The sequence below is a fragment of the Myodes glareolus genome, chromosome 15 (genome assembly GCF_982192425.1).
Source record: "Myodes glareolus chromosome 15, mMyoGla1.1, whole genome shotgun sequence".
In the NCBI taxonomy this organism is placed as follows: domain Eukaryota; kingdom Metazoa; phylum Chordata; class Mammalia; order Rodentia; family Cricetidae; genus Myodes; species Myodes glareolus.
Window position 1 is genome coordinate 13,230,937 of NC_142040.1, and position 23,927 is coordinate 13,254,863.

General features: G+C 33.9%; 2 protein-coding genes across 2 annotated transcripts in view; one reads left to right on the forward strand and one right to left on the reverse strand.

The window, feature by feature from the left end:
- Window positions 1-21,588, forward strand: part of Ccnh (cyclin H) — a 70,069-nt gene extending 48,481 nt beyond the window's left edge. Inside the window, exon 9 of the mRNA XM_085676879.2 lies at window positions 20,955-21,588. Within this exon, the coding sequence (XP_085533005.1) occupies window positions 20,955-21,035 (81 nt within the window). The 3' untranslated portion in view covers window positions 21,036-21,588. The remainder of the gene's footprint in view (window positions 1-20,954) is intronic.
- Window positions 1-23,927, reverse strand: part of Rasa1 (RAS p21 protein activator 1) — a 75,377-nt gene that overhangs the window by 26,646 nt on the left and 24,804 nt on the right. Inside the window, exons 2-8 of the mRNA XM_087896766.1 lie at window positions 15,893-16,045; window positions 14,624-14,759; window positions 13,691-13,761; window positions 10,984-11,101; window positions 8,726-8,757; window positions 4,457-4,509; window positions 2,028-2,178 (exon numbers count right to left, since the gene is read on the reverse strand). Of these exons, the coding sequence (XP_087752892.1) occupies window positions 2,028-2,178; window positions 4,457-4,509; window positions 8,726-8,757; window positions 10,984-11,101; window positions 13,691-13,761; window positions 14,624-14,759; window positions 15,893-16,045 (714 nt within the window). The remainder of the gene's footprint in view (window positions 1-2,027; window positions 2,179-4,456; window positions 4,510-8,725; window positions 8,758-10,983; window positions 11,102-13,690; window positions 13,762-14,623; window positions 14,760-15,892; window positions 16,046-23,927) is intronic.

A 23,927-nucleotide genomic window follows, 5' to 3' on the forward strand; every position in this document is an offset into this window, starting at 1 on the left:
AAAGTAAAATATAAAGATTAATAAAATAACTATAAATACAGATAAATATTAACACAGTAGAAAGGTGGAGTGAAAACAAGATTTTTTCTGAAAGGATATGGAAAATAAATTTTGAAAATAGGGTAAATCTAAAATTGTTTTAAGAAAAATGAAAACCAGAAAGAATAGAAAACAGCTAGACACCATCACAAAGATGACTGTTCTATGCATGGGAAGATAGGTGTAAAAAGTGTGTGGTCAATCCAGGAATGGAAATTTCAGGAAAATCTATAGAATTAAAATGCTGTAAAGTTATATAAATGATTCTTGGTAAGATAATTTAAAATTAAATTTTAGAAATCTTGAATGGAGGCACCCTGTGTAGGTAGCATTTGTATGATGGCATGTGTGTGTACCGTGGCATGTGTGTAGAGGGCAGAGGGCAGCTTTTGAGGATCAGTTCTCTTCCCCCAACCACGGGTTCCAGAAAGCAACTCATGTCAGGCTTGCAGAATGTGGTTTCTGACTCTGAGCTATCTTGTCAGCCTTTAGATTTCTTTCAAAGAATTAAACAAACAAGCAAACCTAGAAGTAAGGTACCTGAGCATTTTAAGATTAATACATCCACAAGGAATAGAAAGTCAGATTTTGGGAGTGGTAGAGACCATTTTTAATATTATTTTGCAAGCACTCTAATAATTTTGCAAAAATTTGTAAAAAGTTCCTGATTTATTTCTTCTTGTTCCATTGTGGTGTCTAATTACAAAGACTACCTTTATAAGTCTTATCAAGAACCCATTTATAAAAAAAAAAATTCCAGGTTTGTAGAGATGAAGTTTAGATCAAAACAAATAATAGCAGGTAAATTAGTTCACACTTGTAGACAGAATGGCAACAGCCCCCACAGACCCAGAGAGAGGCACTATTAGGTGGTGTGGCCTTGTACAAAGTGCATCACTAGGAGTGGGCTTTGAGGTTTCAGAAGCTCAAGCTAGGCCCAGTGTCACTGTCTCTTCTACTGTGCGCGCATGAAGATACAGAATCAGCTACCTCATCTGCCTACACACTGTCATGCTTCCTGACATGATAATAATAGACTAAACCACCAGCTCCAGTTAAATGTTTTCCTTTCTAAGAATTGCTATGGTCATAGTATCTCTTCACAGCAGTAAAACCTTCTTTAAAAAAAAAAATCTCAATTGGATATTTAGTAATTTAGTTGCATATGCATGCTTTCAAATATATGTTCCCAAAACTTTGATAATGGGAAAATCTAATTTAAGACAAATTAAATTTAGAGCAAGCTAGATTCAAGGTGAAGATGTCTAAAGTCAAGGTATTGGGTAGCTTAATATGAGTTGTGCAAATGTCTAAAATTATACCTTTGATTTAATGTTTTATAACTGTCCACTAAACTTCTGAAAAGCAAAAGATCTTGTCACTGTAATTTTGTTTTTTCCAGATAAGCCAGCTATTGGAGCTTTATTTTCTTAAAACTCAGACTAGAATTTAGGGAATTCTAATGAGATGGGGAATACTAGGGCATGACTAACAAGTTAAAAACAAGATTATGTCAGCCGCCAAAAGAGAAAACACTAGTTCTCTCTTATTAAAGTCGGCAGTGTTTCATTCAACCTTTTCTGTTCCAGAATATTGCCGCTCTGCATCTTACAATTCCTCTACTAATTTCTTTCCTAAGTAAGAAACTAAAATTTATTATGAGTTTTAAGACAAAGTTTTCTCAGAAGTTGAGAGGTATAAACTAATCACAACACACAAAAACTATCAACTTGAGAGAATAATCCAAATACATAATGACATTTGTAAAAACCAGATGACTCCTAGGAATTACCTACAATTAGCCTATATATAAATATTTGATTAAGCAACAAGGTATTTGGGAGTTGACAAGTTAATAATATTCATGTTTGACACTTGTTAAAGCCTTCTCACATAAGACTACAACTACTGTATTAGAAACTGAGAAAATTTTTTGAATTCAATTATTTTTACATCTAAAAGTTAATTTAAACCGTTTCATTATTTACCTGTTATAATATCGGCCTCCCATCATAAACTGGTTATTAGGTGTTGGACAAATTTTAAATCGCTGAATATTTTCATTGGTCCGAAAATACAGGGAATAATCACCAGGAGTATTATCTGAAGGCCTCACAAGAAAGCTGCAGACCTGGCCAACTGTAAAAATTAAGTTGTTAGCTTTATACTCTATCAAATAAAAAGAAAGTACATTATGTAATCTAATTAGGAAGTATATTCAAAGTCATAACCACATGCAAATTTTATCATAAAACTTTAAGACAGTGTTTTCCTGTTTTCAGTTTATGACTCACTGGTGCTCTTGACTAGTCTTTCTTAAACATCTCTAACAGTGACTTCTAGAGTAAGGTCTATGTCCTTCGTTCTTAGAAAGAAGGATCGGACAGTTAGTGACAGTAACTAAAACTTACATCGTATAATCTCAACATCTTCAATTGTTAAACTAATTTTGACTAATAGTCAGTACTTTCTCTGGATCTCCAGTAGATGACTTAAAAGCAAAACTTTAATATAACTAAGTGCTTAATTACTTAAATATCTGAGTAATTATCATAGACAATAAACACATCTCATATTTTACTCACTAGGTGTCATCCTGAAAAGGTGTGCACACAAAGGACCACCTTCAATTAACAGTGATTCCTAATACTATAATGTTTCCTTTGTGGTTAAGAACTGGTTAACAAAGATGGGTGGTGAAGCCTCACGCCTTTAGTCTCAGCACTCGTGAGGCAGGGGCAAGAGGATCTCTGTGAGTTTGAGGCCAGCCTGGTCTACATACTGAGGTTCCACAACAGGGTCCAAAAATACACAAAGAAACCCTGCCTCGAAAAAAACCAAAAAACTGATTACCAGAAAGATTAGGAATTGACTCTTGTAAGAAAGCATAACTAACACAATATCTATCACATGTAATTCCTGTATAAATGAGTGCTACGTTTAACCATCCAGCTTACGTTCCTGTTAGCAAGTAATTTGGTTGGTAATCAATACAAGGAAGTAAAATGTAAACCTTCTAATATTGAATTTTCAGAGTAAATAATAAAAATCTGTAGAAAGTGTGCAGTTAATATATAAAGAAAACTCTTGTCACAGTGCTGATACTCTCTGCCTCTTCAATGTAAGATGGGAATCACATGTAAATTTATACATGAATGCACTTGTGTAATTTCAGGAAAGTGGCCACTCTTTCAAAAACAGTATATAAATAAACAAAAATACAAACTAATATGGGAAACACCTTAGATTCTTTCCATGTTTATACACCCTAAAAAACTAAAGGATGCTTTAAAGTACCTGGTGACTCAATTTGTAAGTATTAACTACACCAACAACTCACTAAAATGAATAGTTCCCAATCTTTGTCAGACAGAGTTTACCAATAAATTAAGCTAGCAATAAGCAGTAATAATAAAGAGAAAAGTAACACGGCTGTTTCCTTAAATCACTGACTCTTAACCTTCCAAATGCCACAACCTTTAAATTTAGTTCCTCAGGTTTTGGTGACCCACACCAACTATAAAATTATTTTCATTTCTACTTCTTAACTGTAATGTTGCTAACATTATCAATTGTAATGTAGATGTTTTTGGTGATAGAGATTTGTCAAAAGTGGTCACAAACCATAGGTTGAGAACTGCTGCTTTAAGTAATAAACTCTTAATGTAAATTTGCATTTTCCTGTAACAATCATAGAAAATAGGAATACATTTTAAATTTGGCTAAACTGTGAAATTCCACCATGCACACAAATAATACAAGAATGTACAGTGGTGCACATCTTTAATCCCAGCACTCAGGAGGCAAAAGAGGGCAGATCTCTGTGAGTTTGAGGCCCAGCTGGTCTACAGAGTGAGTTCCAGGACACCCAGAAATACACAGAGAAACCCTGACTTGGGGTGGAGGTGGGGGTGGGAGTACATTATAAATGAATGGAAAAAAACTGCTAACATGGTATTCCTCTATTGATACATTGTATGTTATATGGTATTTGTAAACTAGAAATCATATGATCAATAAAAAGGATGACAAAAATTTGTATTTGTCAATATGAAATCTTTTCTGGATATATTTCTTATCATTAAAACGTAGGTTGTGTATCCTAAGTACATTATATGTAGGATATACCTGAGATACACACACAAAAATATTGTATCACAAGATCATAAGCTTTAAATACATGGTGAAGGAAACAGGGACAGGGGCTAAGGAAAAAGAAAATATACTTCACAAGAGTTATTATACATGTACACTTTGACTTAAAACAAAATCAGAAAAACACTAGCTTCCCAGCATTGGGAAGAAATTATAATATATATAAGCATAAATCAAATGCTAAAGGAAAGCATAGTATATGAGAAAAGGCTTTTTCAATCTTATATTCTATAAATAAAGACATTAACGAGTACAAAAGTACCTGTCATTAATAAATTATAAGCTTCTTGTTTGGAAATCTTCCCATGGAACCATCTGAAAAGGAGAACAAATTTGAGATGTAAATTAAAAGTTCATGCACTGCTGCTTTCATATACTCAAAAGTAAGCAAAATTTTTATAATTCACATTGACATGAAATAAATACAATGGAAAAAATCAAACTTTCAGTCATTACATTTCTATTGTATTTTGGAAACTTACTGTGCTTTACTTCAGCAAAGTAAGAAAGACTAGGAACTGTCAAGTATAAACTACAATTTCCATATTATTTATGCTATTTTAAAAAGCAATGGATTTTGTTCTAGTGGTATCTGTTGCATGCTTATATCAGAGCTCCATTTTTACTCTGATGGCTTGTAGGGGATAGGGGAGGTGATTTAAGGAAGAAACAAATTATTTTCTCATGTTTCTCTCAAAATTATTTTCTTTTAACATAAGATCTCTCCCAATAAAATTAAAATGCTAACACAGGAAGGAACAAGTACATACCAAGAGACAGAACTAAAACGATTTTTAATTCTGAGCCTATCACTCTAGACTGCTAAAGATTTTTATTATCTGCATTTTGGAAGTAAGCATTTAGAAATTATTATAAACTATAATAGCTGAAATATGGCAGAATAAAATTTCAAGTACTCAGTATTTGCCTTTTTATAAAATGACATGTTAAAAAATTACTTGAGGATCAGGAATGGTGGCACACGCCTTTAATCCCAGCACTTGGGAGGCAAAGACAAGCAGATCACTACAAATTGAGGCCAGTATGGTCTACACGGCAAGATCCAGGCTAGCCAGGCTCATACCACTTGAGTCCTTGTCTCAAAAATAAATTAAATCAAATTACTTAAAAGCCAAAGTTCTAAAGCTTTCCTCTTGTTTACATTAAATCCCATTTTCCTCGCACTGGTAATCTCAGATCTCTTCTCCACCTCTCTGATGCCTCTAAAGATCTATGAGTTAAGTTTCAGTTGTAAAGTATACATACTACAAGGCATAAAGCGTAGGTGTTCTAAGATGCAATGCTGCATGTTTAAAGTTCTTTCATTCTGCTTCAGATTAATCATTCTATTACTTGGGAAAGTTAAAATACAAATTAATTTTCAATTATTTCAACAATATAACTTACTAATTCAAATTTCCTGATGCTCTCAAAGCAGACATGAATAATGAAGAGGAAATAAACAATACAATCCAAAGCGATTTAAAATGTATGAGGCTATATACTGCATTTAAGTAAAGGCTAAACTACCATTTTCTCCACATGCTAGACTTGAACTCTATATTCTAAGAGAGTCAGCTAGATGGCATCCAAGACCAACCATATACTTTTCTACCCAGTAAAGAACAAACTTCAGAGTTAAAAAAACAAACAAACAAATAAACAGTAGTTAAGTTTTAAAGATGAATAATATTTTGAACTTTAAGAAAAATAGCCTCGAGGCAAAGGGGTAATGGGTAATATCATTTCCTGGAGTTATTCTTGTATAAAACTGTGTAATCCAATTACATGATTTTACTCAAGATAAAAAGTCCCTACTCTTAAGAGGTCCAGAACCTGATGGGAAAACAGTGTAGGAAGTACAGTGTGTGCTGGGGAGTTTGGAGAGGAATGGAGAAAGGACCTGCTTTGCTTTTCTGACCTTCAGGCTGAACCCCTGGGGTTTTATTATTCGTTTTACATTTAGTACATGTAAGGAACAACATGAAGATTCACTGAATTTAAATTTGCTAAGTTAGATAAATACATAAGCAATTGAAGGGTAATCCTCACCTGGGAAGCAGCTTAATAAAAGCATAAAGAAAAAAAATAAAGCCATGCATCAGAAACCCTTACAAGAGGAGAGTGAGATGATAGGATTAATAGAAGGTACAGGAGAAAGAAAGGTCATCACAGATTATCTTTTGAAGCTCTGTTGAACTAAAGTTGAGAATCAGCTTGGGATTTTAGTTGAGACAGTGGTACTACCTGATAAGTCTTTTAGATAAATCACTCTAAGTATTGGAACAGAAAATGTAAGGAGACTATTTGGAGGGCCCAGCAGAAGGTGACTGCTATATCAGTTGTTATTAAGAATGACTACAATAAAGTTATGTATTACTGAAAAGAAAGCACATAGTCAATTGATGTGGGATGCCCTACTGTCTATGTATTGCTTTTGTTCGTTGATGAATAAAGCTGTTTTGGCCAATGGCTTAGCAGAGTACAGTCAAGAGGGAATTCCAAAGAGAGATATAAAGAGACAGTAGGCAGAGTCAGGGAGATGCCATGTAGCTACCAAAGGAGAAAGATGCCTCTGCTGGAACCTTTTTAATAAGTCACAGCCTTGTGGTGTGGTGATAAACAGATTAATAGAAATCGGTTAACCGAAGACATAAAAGCTAGGTAGGAATACACCTAAGCTATTGGTCAAGCAGTGTTGTAATTAATATAATTTCTGTGTGATTATTCAAATTTGGGTGGCTAGGAAATGAACAAGCTGTCTCTGGTTACAATCAATAAGTATTTTAGAAGAAAAAAATTATTAGAATTTAGGTATCGCCCATATAGAAAATATGGAGCACAAAGAAACTAAGTTAGACATACTAGCTATTTAATCTCAAGGGGATTTGCTGTGCCTAAGGATACTTTAAAAGATTTGCAGTAATTCACTTCCAGAGTCTCTACTTTAAATACTAAAGAGAATAGGCACATACATAAAATAAATCAACACAAATTAATTTACGCTAAATACCACAGAAATAGAAAGTTCAGAAAAAGAAAAGACTAATTTGTGTTAATATAAAACATAACAGTGAAGTCTTATACTTGACATTAAAAATGAGTGAAGTTTTAAATATTTACTGTCATCTTAGACCTGTACTATTTAAAAGGGACACAGGAAAATTTACGCTTTATCTTGAATATCTGACAAATTTCATAATACTGATTTCAGATTCATTTAGTGTGTGTGTGTGTCTGCGTTCAAACGTGTGGACACCATGATAAACACGTGAGAGTTAGAGGATAAATTGTAGAAGTCTTTCCTTCTCCCATGTGAGTCCTAGAAATTTAATTTAAGTCATCAGGCCTGCCAATAAATGCCTTTCCCTGTGGAGCCATCCCAACTGCTCCATGAATTCACATTCTTGCATATATTAACGAGAGACAGTGGTCACCTTAAGACATACAAAAAATATTCAAGTTTTCCACTTCTGATAACCAGTAATACGGAACAATGAACGGCAGCTGCCACCTGCTACCACCCAAGCTGCTGTCCTTGTCTTCTGACAAGAGGGAAAGAAATGATGCTTTGCACTATGATCTCTATCAAGATGTTATAGAATGAAGATCAGGATTATTATGTTTGGAGCAAAATGGGAATGTGTGTGTGTGTGTGTGTGTACACATGCATGCACTTATCACATACAAACACACACATATATCTCCAATCTACTTTTGTTATAGTCTTATTTCTTCAAGCATTAACTAGAATTTGAAACTGCTGATACATACTTCGAAACAGTCAACCAGGTATAGTTGAGTATTGGATTCACTTGTATCCATATGGAGTAATAATCTAAGAATGTACTCATAAGATATAACATATATTCTATTAAGAAAAAAAGATAATGAAAGAACTACATGTTGTATTCGGTTTAATATATTTCCTCTTCTAATGGCTAGAAAACAAGAAAATAAAATGTCTGAGGCAAGCTTTAAATTCCATCTATAAATGTTGACAGTTTGATTAAGAATAAAATGGAATGAAAAGATAATAGATGAATATTCCATTGAAATAATATGAATAAAATGAATACAACTGAAAGCTAAGATTTTAAAAGGAATCCTGTACATATAAAAGCAGTCTGAAAAACTTATTTTAAAAAACCTTTCTGGGTTCTACTAAAATTGTCAGAAATTCTCGCACATGTGCATAATAAAAACTGAATTTCAAAGTTCATTAATGATTTGGCCACAAAAGTAAATACTATCATTAGTAAGAAATGAAGAGAAGGAGGAGGAGCTGTGCTTACTGATAAGGCTTTAGTCTGGCTTGGGGATACAAGATTTGTATACAGGTCTAGGCTGCTGCTTGCCTTTTTCTTAAGGATCTATTATTAAGATCCTTAAGAAATATTTATATATCAGTTCTCTAACCAAATTTTAAAAGAAAATCAATCAATCTAAAATTCATCAAGTATTTTTGACTATTTTTCTAATTTACAGTCTAACATTATTTTTTTTCTTTCAATAATTAATACAAACTCACATTTTGCCTTCATGTGGATCTTCTTCCCGGCCCTAAAGAGAAGAAAGAGATTAAAACAGCAATTTTTTTTTTTTTTTTTTTTGGTTTTTCGAAACAGGGTTTCTCTGTAGCTTTGGAGCCTGTCCAGGAACTAGCTCTTATACACCAGGCTAGCCTTGAACTCACAGGGATCCACCTGCCTCTGCCTTCCAACTACTGGAATTAAAGGCGTGTGTCACCACCACCCGGCAAAACAGCATAATTTTTAATATTAGAAAATTAAATCCTAATCTAATTTCATTAAAATTTCTAAGAATCCAATCTTCAAAACTATCTCCACAATACTTTCCCTAGTTGTGTTAGGAGAAAAGGCGTTTCTGTTCAAGAACTCGCACTATATAGTTGTCTGTTCTCTTCTCCCTGTTGCTGTCAGTTTAAATCAGACCCTTGCTTCTTTATAATAAATGATTAAAGTAGCCCAACTATAGTATATTACTGCTATGCCCATTCCAACCTCTCTGAATTCATTAGTGTCAACTGTAGATGTGCACTTAAGAATAAACAAACCAAATGAACAAACAATTTTAAAGTCAACCCTTTACTACCCTCTCTCCTGTCTACAGATTCCCCATGTTACAACCAATGCCCTTAACCATCGGCCTCAAGTATGTATTTCTGGCCTCATACTACCCACCTTCTTTCTAGGTGTCTCTGCCATGACCAAACTTAACTATTCATTTGCTAACCTATTTCACCTCTCTACTGGAGTTTGTGCTCTGTTCTGATTGTTGCCATCAGAATGTCCTTTCAATTCATTGTTACCTACCTCCTGAAAAAAAAAAAAAAAAAAACCAAGGCATTAAGGAAAACTACCTTAAATGCTACCTCCAAACAGTTTAACACTTTGACCCTAAAATGTGAGCACTTTCTTTTCTGTGGAATACAAAATACATACTCTCTTTCTGCCATCTTTAAAACCTTATCTTTTTCTAGTCTGTACTCCAGGTTTTAAAACTATTCTAATATTAATATTATTCATTCCAAAAATAGTGACTACCTTATTAAAGTCTAAGCTACTCTCTCTACCACCACCACCCAAACATGGTCTAAGTTCACAGTTTTCACTGAATATATAAAGAACTGTCATCATAGCAGCTTACACTGACTTTTCAATAAACTGATAATGAAAGGGAAAAAAGGAGAAAAAAATATTAGCAAGGACTTCTCTTAATTACATCCTCACTAAGTATTTAGTCAGACTAAAATCAGTCAATGAATGCTTACTATAGAAACTACAAAATGAATATTATAATTGCCCTCTCTCAAAAAAGTGCTCTATATAAGGAACACAGAAATAATGAGCACTGCGAAACAAAAGGAGAAACAATTTGGCCTAAAAAAAAGCATCTAGACATAAAATCTCTGCCAAAGGAAAAGAGAGAGAAAAAGAAGGAGACAGACAGACAGACAGACAGACAGACACACACACACACACACACACACACACACACACAGCAAGAAGCGGAGAAGTTGGCACTTAGTAATAAATTAAGTTTCAGAAGGCAACCTAAGATAACAGACCAAGAGTGTGAAAACCAGGGCCCACTACAGGCATGGAGACTACATTCATCTCCTCAAACTTCACAGATGCCAGAGAATCATTCAGGGCAACAGGGACAGAGCAGTGAATTAGAACAACACTAACAAAAGCATGTCTTTTCTTGGAGCGTACAATCTAGAAATGAGACTTAAAAAAATGTGCTGATCTCCATCTAAAAATATATGGGGTAATTTATATTATGTACTAAGATGAATAATAACATATAATATGATAGCAAAGAAAAGAGGGAGAATATACAAGCTGTAGCACTTTGGGATTACTTATATACAATTTAAAAATTCCTAGATTATTAAAAATTATAAACACATTTGAAAAATTATTCCAAACATACATTTAAAATTCCTCTATGATTCAAATATATCCGATGAAGAACAGGAACACAAAAAAATACCAAAACAAATACAAGTGATAACTGAATTCACAAGCAGAGAAATATTTTCTGCAAAGGCAGCTATATATTACAACATATTAATATATTGTCTATTTCCTTGTACATAAATATCATTTATTAACACCAAAAGTCGTAAAATTTTCTTATGCTTATGAATTAAAGTTTCTCAAAAGAAATTTGTTCCTATCTAATAATCCAGAAAATGGACCAATTCTAAACTTTTATTAAGGACTCAAGATTTGAAATTTAGGAAAACATGAAACTCACCACCTCTTCTACTAGGTCTTCAACAATAAGGCCTTGTTCATCTGTTCTTAGATTTGTAACCCACATCCATCCATCTTCTAATTCATTGTGAACAATGAACATATCTCCTTTTAAAAAACTAAAATAGAAAATGACATTAATTCACAGCTAACCATTGTGGAAAAAAAAAAGAAAAGAAAATGACATTAAAATGTTAAAAATGGACACTGAAGTAGTCCTAAACTACCACACTGGATATTACAACATTGAAAAAAATGCAAAAAAAAAAAACTTATAAAATCTAAAGTTCTGTGCTGTTTCTGACATTTTTAGTGAAACTGAAAACAGTTGATAATCTGAATCCTAATTTCATTATATGTACAATTTCATTATAGGTTCAAAAAGGGTGCCGATTTGCTGAATTACATTCAAATCAGAGTTCCTCTATCTACTTTGCTAGATTAGAGTAAAATTAAAATTCCTCTAATAGCAAACAATTATATATGTACTGGAAATAGTTCCAAGAAAACTGAATTTTACAGTTTAAGTTTCAAGTTATTCTTTCAGATGTATATGTAATAAAAAGCAAGATATGTATGAGAAATTCAGAAAATTTCCTTTAGATAATCTCACTTAATTTTACCATGTAAAACTAATATTAATTAGCATCTATAATCACATCTAATTTATTTGGTTCAAATGCCTACTGTGCAATGAGTACAGCTTTCTTTGTCTAAACATGGTACCCAGATGTGTTAGAAGCCATCTATGCTTCTTTTAAAACTATGTATTTCAGACTAGACGGATGGACACAGCTTAGCTTTCCTCTTTACTACCTAGATATTTTTAACCTCTAGACCATCAGGGTCATCAGTTGTTGACCGTTGTGTATCAACAATATAAAACAAAACCATCAGGAATTCTTTGCAATTTTTCTTCCAGGCTTAAAAAAAAGCCTCTAAACATTCTTCTGATGGGATGCTGCCACTGGCAATATGTCTATAAAGCATCTTCAAATAGTTTTCTGTAATTTTCTCTTTTAGCCTTAATACTCATAAAACTTAGTTTTAGTGGAAATTTTTATAAACAAACAAATAAAAATAAATAAATAAAAAATGTTGACATAAAAAACAATTTTACATTTAAAAAAAACTTAAGTTTTATTAAATGAATCCTTCTCTCAAATACTTGAAAGGTTTGTTTTCTCTAAATAATTACGATCATTATTGTTCCTCAAATTTCAGAAAACAAAGCTTGTACAAAGCAGAATTTATACACAGAACTCTGTATTCAAAAAGCCACAGAATAATATCATCTTGATTCTTAAGTCCTCCTTAATAGTGCCCAATATTTTCCAAGATAAACGGCAGCAGATTTTATCACTTAACCAAATCAATTAAGCCTTTCTAAAACCACTTTCCCAGCTGCTAGAATAACACACGTACCATTACACCTATATGAAGTGTTTTCTCTTTTCATTTACTATAAGAAATACTAGAAAGACATACAGTGAAAGGTCAAAACAGAATAGAATAAGCATTTTGCTTCCACATCCAGAACATCAAATGAAGCTATTTTTGTTTAGTCAGAGCACTAAGCACTTTAGTGCTGTTCTCTGTTCTATCCTCAGATTGGAACTTACATTGACTAAAATGGTCTCCTCAGGCCTCTAGACTTAATACAATTACAGCATTGGTTTCCTGAATCTGCCTCCAATTCTTGAAGTAAATTTTCTCTGGAGAAGCCAGAGCCAATGTGCTCTCTGAATGAGTGTCAGATCAACAGTCAGAAGGATTATACTTTGAGAACTGCTACCTTAGATGATCAGACTGGAATGTTACAAATTTTCTAATACTGTTATTTCAATACTTCTTACCTTTACTAAATGACTTTCTTTCTTGTAGTTGCTTTTATTCATTTCCCACACTAATTCACAAATAAGTGTGCCAATAAGAATTAAATGAGAAGTCATTATATTGAAGACAACTATATAAAAATGGAACCTTTATTTTGAGATTCAAACTACTAAATCTGTTTTCTAATAATAATTTCATAAGTCTTTGTTTTCTAATACTAATTTCCAAAAATTTTAGTGCCACAAAAAATGTTATTGTATTATCCTGCTATTTCAAAGAGACACTATATAGTCACCAACTATTCAGAAGCAGCCAAACATTTTATAGTTAAGAAAAAATGTTTCTATAGAATAAATATATAGCTTCCAGCGAAGGATAATTTGATTATGAAACCTTATAATTAATTTATAATCAAATTATATGCAAATCCAAACAAAAACTATGATTCTCTATGGTTACATAAGTCTTGAAATTTAAAAATATTCACCCATTATGCAAAATTCAACAATTATATTCAGTATCACTTACAGATGAGGCATGTTACAGGTAATAAAATACAGAAAATAAATAAATGAAAAAATGAATAAATGAACAAATTGTGAAAGAACTCTACTTTCTCAGAAACCATTTTATTAAAAAAAAAAAAAAAAGCTGTTACTTCCTCTGTCATTTTCACTGTGGCCAACCTGATTTACATCTTCAGTCTGAATAGACAAGACATCCTCATGAGAACACAACAGACCCAACACCACAGACAACTGTATATAGCTGTCGCATTCCCTCAGATTCAAAACCAATGCTTGTTTAAGAGCAATAAATCTTCTTTGTCCAGCTCTTTCAAATGCTTATATGTAAGAAATAGTATAAAATACCTTATTTCATCAGTCTCTGGTACTTTTGTATAGGGTAGAATGGCTCGAACACGTCTTCTATCTTCTACTGGCTGGAAACCATTGAAAATAGTAATACTTAGGAGCAAGGGAGATGGTTCATGCCCCTATCCCAAAGTCTGAAAACCCAAACTGGATCCATTGAAACTTACATAAAAATGACTACAGGTGACAGGTGTGCCAGCTGTCTGTTATCCCAGCATTTAGGAGGTAAACTATCAAGTCAAACTTGCCAAAATGAAAAGCTCTGGCTACATCCAGAGACTTTGCTTAATTAGTTAATTAAGTAGAGAACAATCAAGGCAAACACCCAATGTCAACTTCTAGTCACCAGCCATGAGTATGCACATATAACCCTGACAAAGATACACATGAGTCTCTATACAGTCACACACACCTATATATTCGCATACACAATCAAAAAAAGTTACTATCTGTATCCAAGTCAAAAAGATACATCTACACAAAGCTTAACGCCAACTGAATATTATAACTCCATAGAATTATTTAAATTAATCCTTACTAAGCCTCTATAAAGAACCTAAAAATGTTTGCTACTCTCGCTAGTCAATTTTACAGAAATTAGTGTAAAAGTACAACAGAGGTATTTTTTCAGATAATCTGAATAACCATTAAATAAGCTACACAGAATACATAAATTAATCTTCATTTTACAATGTAAGACATTTTAACTTCCCTAGCAATTACGGTAAGCTATAAATGCAAAGAATTATCTTAAAAATCTAGTTACTTTAATACAAAAATTATTTTAATAAGAAAACTAATTTTTATTCTGGCATTATAACCAGGATTAAGACACATAAAATTATAAAAGACTTAAGAAATTTAATCAGATCAAAATTCATTTGATTTTGTAAAATAAAAGTTATTGTATTTCATTCATGTTTTACTTGCCTCTGGTGGTGCAACTGGATAGAGTAATTTTTCTCCTTTAAGTAAACAAGAAACATGACTGTAATAACCTATTAGGTCTGAGAGAGAAGAAAAACGCCTTCCACCAATGTAGTAATCTCCACACATAGCAATAATCCTAGTTAGTAAAAGGAAAAAACAAAACAAAACATAGTTTGAAAAGTATCCTAAAAATCAGTCTCTTTTATTCTTTTTTGAGTGAAAATTAAACACAGGTTCTCTACCATGGTGCTATGTCCCTCTAGCCCCTATGCCCATCTTCTTTCTTTCTCCTCTCTTCTTTTCTTTTCTTTTTTTTTTTTTTTTTTTTTGGTTTTTCTGTGTAACAGTTCTGGTTGTTCTGGAACTCACTCGTAGACCAGGCTGGCCTCAAACTTACCTAGATCTGCCTGCCTCTGCATCCCAAGTGCTGGGATTAAAGTCTTGTGTCACCACTACCTAGCTTCTATGTCCAATTTTTAGAACTAAGTTTCATAAAGACAATTTTGTCAACTCCATGCTCTTTTCCATCAACATATATTCTTGTACTTCAAAAAACCATTTCTTCATATCATCATTGGCAACTGAGTGTTATTTTAAGTATTTATAAATTTAATATGACAACATATTTATAAGTTTCAATTATGTATCTCAATCAAATACTTGAAAATTTACTATCTTAAGATCTGTCTCCTCACTTTCTATATTTAAGACTCAGCTATTTTATAAAAATTGCTCTGGCTAGAAGTAGCTTACAAATCTCATGAAATTCATGTAGAATATAATAAAAATGCTACATAAAAATTATGATCAAATATTATTATGAAATTATATCTGTAAATAAATGTTTATAGAGATGACACCTTACTTGGAAATATACATACCTGTTTAACTCACAAAAGTTACATGTACAGAATTTAAGATAATGAAGCTAAAAAGACTAATTCTATACAATGTTTTCTGTTACTCTACAGTCCCAGTCTTTCATTTTAGCTTTCATCTTTTTCAAAATGTATCTGTAATAATACATTCCTCAAATCTGAGGAATATATTTGAAAACTGGCATCGTCAAGATTACTATTACTATCTTTAAACAAAAAGTTTCAACATCTCAAAAATATTTACTCTAAATCACTGATTAAATAACTTAATTGAAATCAAGTTAATTATACCATCATACACTTTTGTAAAAGTGAATATATTTATAAACATGTGTCAGATTAAATACCTAAGTGCCATATTAAATACCTTAAAGTCAGAACAGAGACTTACCTAAAATGGTTGACGACATTTGTCTGGCTAAGAAATGACAGTACAAAGGACCCCGGCCTCCGATCACTCTCTCTTATAAGGTAGCTTCCAGACTTTCCTGCCTGCCTGAGGCGTTCTTCTGCTATAGTTCTATCGAGTTTTCCATGATACCACCTAGGGGGAAAACAAATAATTAAAATAAAACTAGCCATCATAAAATTTCTGTGAAGACTGAAAGACATAATACTATAGGTATTAAACCCTCACATGCATTTGTTTAGTCTGAACATTTGTTTAGTCTGAACAATTCAATTTAAACTTCACTTTTCACCGCCTCTCAACTTCGCTAAGAACACCGTTTCACAAGGTTTTCTAATTTCTTCAAATAGTAAACTCTGTTATCTCACTGATGAGCATCTTCTTTCCTTCAATCCCCTTGCTCCAGATTTACCTATATTTGCTCAAAATAGAAACATTTATTGTATCAAATCCTTTCCTGGAACAAAGCAATTAAGCTGAATAATTAGAAATAATTTACAACAACTCTATATATTTAAAAAAAATCCACTGATAGAACAAAATACTTAGAATCTCAAAGAAAATAGTATTTTACCTAGTTTTAGTTTTACTACCCTGATAGGAAAACAGTAACTATTTAAAAGACTGCTATTCAAATTTCTTTAACAGGAAACTGATCAGTGTCCTGGATTTTAAGACAGCCATATATTTAAACTCAACTCTTCTTACAGAGAATACAAGTACTTTTTGCGTGCCAATTCAATGGCCAGGGAATCCTTTGTTACCTGAATTACATGGTTGTGTAGCTGATCATACTACTTCAGAGATTTTCTGTTACTTTCAAAATGCCATCCAAATTGTCTTACACAATACATGTCTCTTCTAAAATTGGTTATTTTAGACTGGTATGAACTTTATTATTTGCTAAAATTATAAACCCCCTAAAACAAATGAAGTGCAGACAATTCAAAGGACAGTGTAAAGGGCTGCAATATTTCTCTTAGCCGAACTAGAATGTGATGGAGGCGGGTCATCTATGTGTTACTTTCACTGGCTAATAAAGAAACTGCCTTGGCCCTTTGATAGGACAGAAAATTAGGTAGGTGGAGTAAACAGAACAGAATGCTGGGAAGGCAATGAGGCAGACACTATAGCTCCCCTCTCCAAGATGAATGCAGGTTAAGATCCTTCCCGGTAAGCCACGACCTCGTGGTGATACACAGATTATTAGAAATGGATTGAATCAATATGTAAGAGTTAGCCAATAAGAGGCTAGATATAATGGGCCAGGCAGTGTTTGTAAGAATACAGTTTCCATGTAATTATTTTGGGTAAAGCTAGCCGGGATCCGGGCGGGAACGCAGCCCGCTCGTTCCTTCCCAACAAGAATGTCTGTTGTATCACAGATATTATTTAGCACACATTCTTTCACACAGAAACTCACCATCCTGCTTCTGCTTATCAAAATACCAATCAAGGTCAAGATCCTGTCAAAGTGTACTTCTATAAACCCAGCTGCAAGCATTACATTATCCTTTTAAACTATACTACATATGGACTTTAGTCTCAAAAGGAAAAGCTTTATCTCACAGAGAAAGTTTTCACCAGATAGGGTGCTTCATGCAGTCTCCGTTTTCATGTAATCTCAGTATCTGGGAGTAGAAGCAGGAGGATCAGGAATTCAAAATCCTCAGCACAACAAGAAAAATTAAGAAAATAAATTTATTAAATATAAATATACATCAAGAAAAGAGAAAATATAAGTATAACTATAAAATAGAAGCATAAAAATCAAAATATTTAAAAATAAGTAATCAAATTTACAAAATTAAGAGCTAAATGAGATTAGTAGGAAATTAAGCATTTAATAAGAGGCAGATTAACTTGAAAACAGAATTTGCTTGCTAAACAACAAAACAATTAAAAAATACAGAAAAGGACAAATAATAGGGGCTGGAGAGATGCTCAGAGGTTAAGAGCACTAGCTATTCTTCTGGAGGTCCTGAGTTCAATTCCCAACAAACACATGGTGGATCACAACCATCCAAAATGAGATCTGGTGCCCTCTTCTGGCCTGCAGGCACACATGCAGACAGAACACTGTATACATAGTAAATAAACAAATCTTAAAAAAAAAAAGATAGATAGAACATAATTTGCATATACGCTGTGAGAGCATTTGGTTGTGAGGTCATCCAGAGTTTTGGGCATTTAGATACGTGGTCCTGATTGGTGGCACGGTGGACAGAAGCTTAGGAGGTATGTATGGCCTTGTTGAAGGAGCTGTGTTACTGGAGGCGCTCAGTTTGCTCTCACTCCTCTGAGCAACTCAGATGTGAGCCCTCAGCTCCTGCATATGCCGTCATACTTTGTTCCACTATCATAAACACTATCCCTTTGGTTCATAAATCCAAATAAACTTTTCTCTAAGTTGCCTTGGTCATGGTGTTTTATCACAACAATAAAAAAGAAACTAAAACATGGGGAATTCCTAAAACAGAAAAGAAAATGAAAGAAAAAATAAAATATGGAGAAAATCTAAAAAATTTTTAGTCCAGGAAGACACAAAAAACTCAAATTCCATATATTACAAATAAGACATGAGGCAAATACAAAAGCAGACTGGACCACATCAACATGTTGCCAAACTTGATAAAATCCAAATCAAGATTAAACCATAAAATTGGAATATGAAAGGCATTATCTTACAAGAAACAATGGCAAAAACTTTTGTTAATTTTCCAGTATTAACACTGGCAGCCCAATACAGTACTTCAAATTTTTGTAGTAAATTTTTTATTACTTTGGGCCTGAAATATTATGCATAAAATATCTTTCAGAAACAAGAACAAGCATTGTTTCAGACAAAAAGAAAATAAAAAAATTAACAGATGTTAAAAAAGTTCCATAAGGGAAAAAAAAGTGATCCCTATATACAGTGAGAAGGCAGTACAAAACCAAGCACTACTCAAAGGACAAATACATGGGCAAATCTAAATAAATACCAACAGTATGAGTAATAATAATGTCCAGTGAGTATTAATCCATATGTAAATGAGAATGCAAAATAATATAAAAAGCTGGGGAAAAGCAAGTTGAGTTTAGATGTCCTAAGTTCTTAGCATTATTAGAAAATAAGTAAAAGTGTTTTCAAAAAGCCTGCAATAAACCAATGATGCATATAGTAATCTCTAGAAGAACCACTAAAAGACCAGGATTATCATACTGCATAAGATAATAACATCCATATATTATAGAAATGCATATTTCCACAACAAGTGACTACAGGCAGTTACCTAACACTGACTATATGCTGAATCAACCATACCCCATTAAAAATAACCAAAAATGCTCAGAGTACATTACCTAGCCTAAATATAATTAACCAGAAAATTACTAACTTCAAGCTGGTGAGATGGCTTGAGGCTCTCGCTGAAAGTCTGACAAACTGCTATCAAACTCCACAGTAGGAGACAACCAACTGCCACAAGTTGTCCTCCACTCTACATGTGTGCTTGTGTTCTCTTTCTCTCACACATATGCATACAAAACAAATGTATTAAAAAATGACATTAGGTGTCAAAAGTCCCTTGACTACTTTTAGGTCGTAAGTTTAGAGAGAAGAGATTTCCAAAGACACACCTGGTACTATTCTAAGACATGAACCAAAATAAATGTAAAAATTTTAAAGTATTAATTATTCTTTACTAAAACTTTAAAGGTTACTAATTATTTATAAATTAAGCATTTTTGTATTTGTTAATAGCTTGCTAATTCAAAGAAGCAAATTAAAAAGTGGTAGCTCATCTACCAATTTTGACTTACAAATGGTGCAAGAGAATTGTCTGTATTCTGTCAATTATGTTTTAAATAAACGCTGATTGGCCAGGCAGGAGGTGTAGGTGGGAAAACCAGACAGAAAGTGGAAATGATGCAAGGAGAGCAGGAGAATTCTGGGAAGGAGGAAATTGATTGCTCCCACTCCTGCCCAGATCACCGAAGCCGCAGGATGTGAGCTGCCCCACTGAAAAAGGTACTGAGGCACATGGCTAAAATAGATCAGAAAAATGGGTTAATCAAGATGTGAGAGTTAGCCAGTAAAAAGCCTGACCTAATGGGCCAATCAGCATTATAACTTATAGAGATCTTTGAGTGATTTTCTTAGGGCTTGCTGGCTGTGGGGTACCTGGCGAGATAGATACCCCAAACAAGCCAGCCCCCTTCATGTTACAGAATGGCAACCATGTGGATAACTGCATCCACAGAAAGCCTGAGAAAGCTTGGGAAAGACTAGAGTAAAGCATTTCAGTTTTCAGCTGAAGCAGGAAAAAAGCTGCGCTGTTTTAAGGTGCCGGTTTTCTGGGCCATCCTGCCAGGGAAAACTCTTGACTCTTTAAAGCAGGCAGTTCTGATGGATACAATGTTGCAGTTTGCTTCCTGGCAAGGACCTTGAAACACCATAGGAGCTTTTGAGTGTTGTCTTCTCCATATTCCTTAGCAAATTAAAGACCCATGTGGTCAGAGAAAGAGAGATATACAGTAAAGAGAGATTCAAAGAGGAAGAAAACCTCTAAATGGTTTACAGTGTGTTAAAAATATATTCAGGCTTGAAAAAAAAGGTTTAAAGTCTTAAAATAAAAAAAAAAAAGAAAGAGAGTAGTTGAGTGTGGTGATACACACCTTTAATCCCAGCACTGGGGAGGCAGAGACAGAGGGATCTCTGGGAGTTCAAAGATAGCCTGGTCTACAGAGGGAGTTCCAGGACAAACATATGCAGAGAACCTGTCTCAAAAAGCCAAAAGTTAAAAGTAAAAATAAAAGAAATAGAGGTTAAAATAAAGCTGCATAAAGATGGAAAATACACAGAGAATCTTGATACTGTATGCTATTACGCTCTCTTTGAATTGTTTAAATGCTGAGGAAGGAGCAACAGCTGCTAAAAGATCTTTGCTTATGAATGCTGCAGAATTAATCCAAGACAGGTATTTTGAAAATACCTTGGCTTCAAAATTGAAGTCAAAAGGTATGTTACATTGGAAAAGAGATTTTGCTTTTGTTTCCACAGAAAACGAGAGGCTCTGGATTTATTCAGAGTGAAGAAAAATCATTTTTGACCAAGGGAGACCACCTGAGCAATCTCCGGTAGGAACAGGTGGCCCAGATGTCTGAGTTCTTCATCCAGAACAGGTTCAAGACTGCTGCCTGAGATGATCAAGACTCACAGGACTTGATCATAACTCTAAATTTTCTTTAGGTCCCCATAAGATTAACAGCGCCCCCAACCAGCAGGAAGTAGCCTGGAATACTACGCCCACATTCCCAAAAACTGGACTATGGATATTTTCCTTTGTTTGGTTTTTTTTTTAAAAAAAAAAAAAAAAGAGGGGGAAGTGGCGCGGGAGAATTGTCTGTATTCTGTCAATCATGTTTTAAATAAACGCTGATTGGCCAGGCAGGAGGTGTAGGTGGGAAAACCAGATAGGAAGTGGAAATGATGCAAGGAGAGCAGAATTCTGGGAAGGAGGAAGTTGATTGCTCCCACTCCTGCCCAGATCACCGAAGCCGCAGGATGTGAGCTGCCCCACTGAAAAAGGTACTGAGGCACATGGCTAAAATAGATCAGAAAAATGGGTTAATCAAGATGTGAGAGTTAGCCAGTAAGAAGCCTGACCTAATGGGTCAATCAGCTTTATAACTTACGGAGTCCTCTATGTCATTTTCTTTGGGGCTAAGCAGCTGGGGGGCTGGGCAGGACAGAAATCCGAACAAGCAGGCCTGGCCTTCTCATGTTACATACAAATACTATACTTAAAGGGAAATCTAAATAAAACCTGAATAAAATATCTTGGAGTAGCTCTAACCAAAGAAGTGGAACATTTGTATGACAAAGACTTTAAATCTCTGAAGAAAGAAATTGAAGGAGACACCAGAAAATGGAAAGATCTCCCATGCTCTTGGGTAGGTAGAATTAACATAGTAAAAATGGCAATCTTACCAAAAGCAATCTACAGATTCAATGCAATGTCCATCAAAATCCCACCAAAATTCTACACAGACTTTGAAAGAACAACACTCAACTTCATATGGAAAAGAAAAAAAATAAAAAAATAAAAACACAACAACCCCCCCCCAAAAAAAAACAGGATAGCCAAAACAATCCTGTACAATAAAGGAACTTATGGAGGCATCACAATCTCTGACTTCAAACTCTACTATGGAGCTACAGTACAGAAAACAGCCTTGTATTGGCACAAAAACAGATAGGAGGACCAATGGAATGGAATCGAATTACGATAAGCACCTGATTTTAGTGAAAGAAGCAAGAAATATAAAATTGAAAAAAGAAAACATATTCAACAAATGGTGCTGGCATAACTGGATATCAACATGTAGAAGAATGAAAACAGATCCGTATCTATCGCCATGCACAAAACTCAAGTCCAAATGGATGAAAGGCATCAATAATCACACTGAATCTTACAGAAGAGAAAGTGGGAAGTACCCTTGAATGCATTGGTAAAGGAAACAACTTCATAAATAAAACACCAGTAGCACAGACACTGAGAGCAGCAATTAATAAATGGGACCTCCTGAAACTGAAAAGCTTCTGTAAAGCAGAATGTGGTCAACAAGAAAAAACGGCACCCTACAGAATGGGAAAAAGATTTTCACCAACCCCACATCGGACAGAGGTCTGATCATCAAAATATACAAAGAACTCAAGAAATTCGTCATCAGAAGAATAAGTCATTCAATTTAAAAAATGGGGTACAGACCTAAACAGAGAATTCTGAACAGATAAATCTAAAATGCTGAAAGACACTTAAGGAAATGCTCAATATCCTTAGTCATCAGAGAAATGTAAATCAAAACAACTCTGAGATTCCATCCTACACCTGTAAGAATGGCCAAGATAAAAAACACTGATGACAACTTATGCTGAAGGGGACGTGGCATAAAGGGAACACTCATTCATTGTTGGTGGGAGTGCAAACTGGTACAGCCACTTTTTGGATATCAGTATAGTGATTTCTCAGAAAATTAAGAACAATCTACCTCAAGACCCAGTAATACCACTTTTGCATATATACCCAAAGGATGTTCAATCATTCTACAAACTCATGTGTTCAACTGTGTTTATAGCAGCATTATTTGTCATAGCCAGAACCTGGAAACAACTTAAATGTACCACGACTGAAGAATGAACAAAAAAGATGTGGTACATTTACACAATGGAGCACTACATAGCAGAAAAAAAAATGACATCTTAAAATTTGCAGACAGCGGATGGATCTAGCTACATCATATTGAGTTAAGTAATCCAGATGAAAAAAGACAAATACATGTACTCATTCCTAAGTGGTTTTTAGACATAAAGCAAAGAAAAGCAAGCCTACAATTCACAATCCTAGAGAACCTAGACAACAAAGAGGACCCTAAGAGAGACATACATGAATCCAATTTACATGGAAGGAGAAAAAGACAAGATCTTCTGAGTAAACTGGGACCGTGGGGATCGTGACAAGGGTAGAAGGTGAGAGGAGAGGGGAGCAGAGAAAAATATATAGCTCAATAAAAACAATAAAAAGGGGGATAAAGATATATTACCAAAAAAAGAGTAAAAAATAAAGGCTGAAATCAATAAAATTTCTACTTCAAGAAATCAGAAAAAGTTAACCTAAAAAGGTAGAAAAATGAATAATGAAGACAGAATTGGTGACACCAGAATAAAAAGTACAATATAACACCAGAAAAAAGTGAGTTCTCAGACTAATAAACCTGGAAGATTGTAGCTGAACTATTGTAGGTCGAACAAATAGAGAAAAGTCACCAACGACTGATTTCAGTAATGAGAATGTGGTTCTGTAGGACAATAAGCTAGAAAAGATATTTCTTACTTGATGGAATGTAGTCAACAGAATATCTACTTTTTAAGTTAATCTTGATCATTTCCTTGTTCCACATACAAAAAACAATTCCTTACATACATACAAACATACATACACATATATTTGGAAAAGTGGGAGGGAGATAAAAT